The sequence below is a fragment of the Bactrocera neohumeralis genome, chromosome 3 (genome assembly GCF_024586455.1).
Source record: "Bactrocera neohumeralis isolate Rockhampton chromosome 3, APGP_CSIRO_Bneo_wtdbg2-racon-allhic-juicebox.fasta_v2, whole genome shotgun sequence".
In the NCBI taxonomy this organism is placed as follows: domain Eukaryota; kingdom Metazoa; phylum Arthropoda; class Insecta; order Diptera; family Tephritidae; genus Bactrocera; species Bactrocera neohumeralis.
In genome coordinates, this window is record NC_065920.1 from 57,382,486 (window position 1) to 57,387,929 (window position 5,444).

Genomic DNA, 5,444 nt, shown 5'->3' on the forward strand with positions numbered 1-5,444 from the left:
TGGCGCCGACTGGCACACGGTTGTAGTTCCAAAGAAGAGGAAAAACTTGTACTCACTGAGCCGAATCACACTATAAATAACACAATATACCTTTTAAAATATGCATAAAATACTAATAATATATAAAGTTAGATACCACGGCTTTGGCAATAAGAACTTACATCATTTTTTTTTTTTAGTTACATAAAATTTCTTCATTTCTCCACAAATGTAGGGTTTTTACCCACCGCAGCGTGCAATTCTTCTACAATTTTCCAATCATCTGTTGTGAGAACATCAAACAACCAAAAATCTAAGGAAACACTCACCATTTGCCTGTCGGATACTACTAGGCAAACACCATTCTAACGTCTGTTGACCGTCGTTTCCTGTTGCTTGTGTTGGCTACCCATTCTGTCTGGGTTGCCTTTCATTAATTAAAATAATTACTGCTTGCGCCATAATAATTAGCACAAACGTCTAACAGTGCTAGTTTACTTGTTGCTGTTTATTTGTCTTTTTTGATTTTTCTATTTAGCTTGCTCGTGCACTTCTCGCTCGTAATGTAACTAATCACAAACTCAATGTATTTTTACCACAAAGACACAAAGACAGATTTGTTAATGGTCATTCTGTACCAACAAGAATATTAATAACAGCGAGACCACTTAGAGCTTGGAACAAGTATACAACTTTATGCAAATGGTTCATTTAATGTTTAACTATGCATGAATATTAAGCGGTACTTTGGTCGGCTATAAAGGGATATCAAGTTTGGGTATGATCGTTTAGCTTTTCTGACGTTTGATTTTCCGACGGTCCGGGTTTAAATAAAATTTTAATGACTTATTTTCAATCTTAGAAATTACATGAAAAAGCGAGAAAAGCATGAAAAGCGAGCTAAACTATATAATATATTGCTGAAAAATTGTCACACACTTTGAATAAGACATGGCATAGATGTAAGACAATACACCACAACGACCAAAAGCCAGCGTATTGGTAGAATGAATTAATAGCTGGGCTCAAAAAGCGAAACCTACCGCCTACACAATCTGTATATCACAATTCAAAAATTAGCCACAACAACCCAAAAGCGCAGCTTTTATGTGAAATGTCGTCGAAACTCTCTTTCTAACACCCCATCAAATTTTTTACCCTAAGACACGAACCAAGGTCATAGAGCCACTGCTAGTTACTGACGAAGAAAAATTGGCCATAGCCAGAAAAATTTAAAGCAGCAAGGCACCTGGATGGCATACCAAACAGAGCCTTGAAAGAAGCCATGACTTTGAAAGCAAAACGTTTCGCAAAAATGTACAATGCGTGTTTAAAAGAAGGGATATTCTCTGACCCTGGTAAATCCAGAACTAAAACAGCCTCCGGATGAACCTTCATCATATCGACGTTTGCGCATGCTTGACACATCTGGCTGAAGTAAGGATAAATATACGTAGCAAGTAACCGCTTGGAGTTAGACAAAGACAATACGGTTTTATGAAAAAAAGGTACACCACACATTAAACAATGCCGTTGACACTGCGAAATGCTCAGTAAGTAGCAACCGAATGAAAGGCGGAACAATGAAAATTTGCGTGCTGATCACCCTGGATGTGAGGAGTACCTTCAACTCAGCAAAATTGGAAAACTTAATCAAGGCTCCGTATGATATACGCGCTACTCAATAACTTATTAAGAGTTATTTTGAAAACAAGATACTATGTATTACTCGATATTGATGAAGGCACTGAGAGCACTCTATTTTGAGGGGAGTACCGCAAGGCTCGATTCTTGGCCCCCTTCTATGGAACCTGATGTACGATGGGTGTTAAGAAGATACAAACCAAAGCCGTTAAGTTAGAAAATGCAATGAGTGCGTAAACGGTCCGCGCAATGGTTTTTCTCAATTAGTTTAGAAATGGCTGAACAAAAGACAGAAGTATTGTTCATATGTCAGTAAGTGGAAAAGTGTATCGAATAGCATCCTAAACGCCTTATCCAGAAAGTAAGCGATTGCTATCGGTTGTATTATATGCGGCTCCAATATGGATCCAGACGCTAGGCATTAACGCATATGCCAGACAAATGGGCAGATTGCGCAGCACTGAAAGTTATCAGTACTTTCTGATCCATAGCAAGCGATGCTGCTGAAGAATTAGCCAGTATGCTGCCCCTTGACATCCAGGATGACGAATACAAGCGGGTATATAATTTATCAGAGCAATTTTTAGGAGCCAAAAGAGAGGAGACAGTCGGTGGCAAACCTCAGTAAAAAGACAATGGACCCCAGATTGATACCGAATATCCATTCTTGTATGAGAAGACGACATAGGGCCTCGATTTCCACCTAACACAAATACTAAGTGAACATGGCTGCTTTAGAAGCTACCTCTACAGATTGCTGCACGACATTAGTCCGAATTGTCCGATCTGTTCAGAGTACTTGAAGACTCTAAGCAGGTGTTATTTTATTCTCCGCTTTTTAAGTACAAGTGAAGAACTTATAGCATTGACAGACGGCAGCGTTAAACCAGATTAATTGCATTTTTCGGGATTAATTCAGGAGTTACCACAGCTAACTCCGTTGCTGAATCCAAAAATAACTCTCAAAATTTTAGGGAGTTTGTGAGATTTTCGTTGGCAGCATTGTTAATAATTGACAGCTGTATTCTATTGTGAATGAAAAATAAGAACAGTGACAGCCGTTTTACGTTTCAATGTAAACAAAGTTATTTTGAAAAGCGACGATTAAAGATAAAAAGTAAGTAATTTTAGTATTTTGCATTGCCTTCTAAACGAAAATTACTATCTTTGTTTTAATTTCAGGTGGCTGGCAGTAAAAAGCGTTCAGGGTGGACTTTAAAGGATGAGTTGGAGCTGCTGAAAAATGGGAGGCACGTTCCCACGACCTCCGGCGTGCAAAGGGAAATGCTCATATATACAATGAGATTTCGCAGGAAATGGCACAAAAATATACCGCCGAGGAAATTCACTGCAAAGTGAAAAACATGACAAAGAAATACAGGTGAGTTTTTTCAATAATTACATTTCTTCTTTTAACACATTAATAACTCTACTTTCAGAGAAGAGAAAACCAAAATTGGCCCTTCTGGTGGTAGTCCCTCGCCTTGGAGACATTATAATGCTGTGAATCGCATAGTAGGGTGTACTGCCGTTAATTCGGCTTTGTAGTACATAGAGACATACTCGTATTCCGAGGTAAAAAACGAATTTATTTTATTTGTATAAACACATGCATTTATAAAGTTAATTTTTTTTAGAATTCAACATTAACCCAATTGTTGCCGCTGTCCGACCCACCATTATCACCTACGTTGCCATCGCTATCATGTCCGCTGCCACCTTCGTTGCCGTCACCATCACCGTCATGTCCGATGCCGTCACCATCACCTTCATCTGCAACAAGAAAACGTTATTTTAGCGCCGAGTTGTTAAAGGTTTTAAAAAAACAAACTGACATATTAGAAAGGGTTGCAGATGAAACAAAGCACGTCTCAGAGGAAATAATTCAGACTGTTTGACAGCACAATAATTTGTCCGAAAGATTTTTAACCCTTATGGAGAACATCGCAGAGAAACTTTAAGTTTAAAATAATTTTATCGTTTTTTCTAGTCCTAAACCATTATTTAATGAAATGTTTTGTTATTTTCTAGTCTTAAAACATTATATAATGTAACAAAAAATGAATTTAAATAAAAAATGATCTCTTTAAAGAATGGATGTTTGTAATTATGTGTACTAATATTTGTTTTCTGCTACTCTATACATCTATACTCACGAAAACTCAGAGCTATTGCATTTCTAATAGCCGATGCTGTTACATCATTTTCCCCAGCTCTTGTAGTGTGATGTGGTTGAATTTCTGTACTTATTTTTGCACCATCTTGGATCCACGAAGAAGGAATTTCATCATTTTCAATTTTTAGAAAACTGTGCAAAATACAGCATGCATGTATAATAACGTTAACGTTTTTTGGAGCTACCGGTAAACTTCTGCCAATTTTTCTAAATCGGGCTTTTAGTTGACCGAAAGCATTCTCTATAACTCTGCGACATTTGGATAAACGATAGTTAAATGTTTTTTCTAACACTGGTTGATTTGGTGAGTATGGAAAAGGCTTCATCGTGTAACGCGACAATCGAAAGGCTGAATCGCCAATAAGTAATACGGGGACATTAACATCTCCAATCATTTTGATGCTCTGAGCAAAAATATCGGCGGTTTCCTGGAATTTTTTTAAGGAACTACCTTCAAAAATGTACGAATCGTTATTTCTTCCAGTTGACCCAACATGTATATATGTAAATTTTGATCTATAAAATAGTGAAAAGAATTTATATAAATATTTCCAATAAGTACTATATCTTAAATTTACCTATAGTCGCAACTTGCCAGCAGAACAACCGAATACCACCCCTTATAATTGTAATAATCGATCGCATCTTCCTTTTTCGGCTGAACCTCAATGTGGCAGCCATCTATTTCGCTCTACTTCTTCTGTGCTTGGGGAATAGGAATTGATGAAATCCGATAAATTTGTGCACACAGCTTTGCAAAAATCCACAACTATTTCCCCAACTGTGGTGCGTCCTACGCCAAATAAACTTGCTACAGTTCTGTATTCCGCTGAAGAACCTAACGCATACAACGCAATAGCCACTCTTTTCTGAAGTGGAATGCAAAGTCGCATGTTGCTGTTGGACTTTCCGATTTCCTTAACCTTTTCACATATTTTGTGAAAAGCTTCTTTGTTTAGACGAAAGTTTTCTTTAAATCGGATGTCATCCATTTTTTGACATCGTACTCCCAAAAACTGCCATTGCGGCCCTTTTATTAATAACATATATAAATGAGGCGTATAAAATATTAATATTCAATATATAATATATTAAACTTACAAATTTCCAGGCGCTTCTTTCCCTTATTTCCGAAGACGCCACTTTGGTACTAGTTTCCAGTATCGCTTTTGTCAATTCATTCATCGTTTTAATCTTTTGAAGCAGGTTCACTAGTAATGTTTTTATTCTTTTGTTTAACAAATTGTGGTTTTGCACCATCTGTGCGGCTAACAATCGCAATGCTTGTCTTCTATCCATTTTTGTTTTATCAAATTGAAAATGTTATTAATATGCCAATCAGCTGTTCGCTAAATCGCATCGCTGCTGTCTGTCACCTATAAATTTGGATCTGATTAAGTGCGCAGTTAATCAGGGTTAACGCTGTCGTCTGTCAAGGCGATTAAATGTCTTATCACTTCAACAAAGTTAATTATTTAATCAGGTGGTTCCGTGGGAGAGTCTAGAATTGGAAGTAGGTTCTATTTAGCGAATTGAAGTTCCGCATTACGGCTTTTGATGCTTTCCCATACTTTAGAAAAAGGTGTCATATATGTTTATGAATAAAATTTTTGAGTATAAGAAAGAGTGGATACAAGTAAATTTC

At 37.0% G+C, this 5,444-nt stretch overlaps 1 protein-coding gene across 1 annotated transcript; it reads right to left on the minus strand.

Annotated features, from left to right (window-relative positions):
- Positions 1-3,756: 3,756 nt before the first annotated feature.
- Positions 3,757-4,984, minus strand: LOC126753727 (uncharacterized). Its single transcript, XM_050465398.1, has 3 exons — positions 4,901-4,984; positions 4,378-4,490; positions 3,757-4,315 (listed from the first exon to the last, which is right to left on the minus strand). The coding sequence occupies exons 1-3, from the start codon at positions 4,982-4,984 to the stop codon at positions 3,757-3,759; spliced, it is 756 nt and encodes a 251-aa protein (XP_050321355.1).
- Positions 4,985-5,444: the final 460 nt, after the last annotated feature.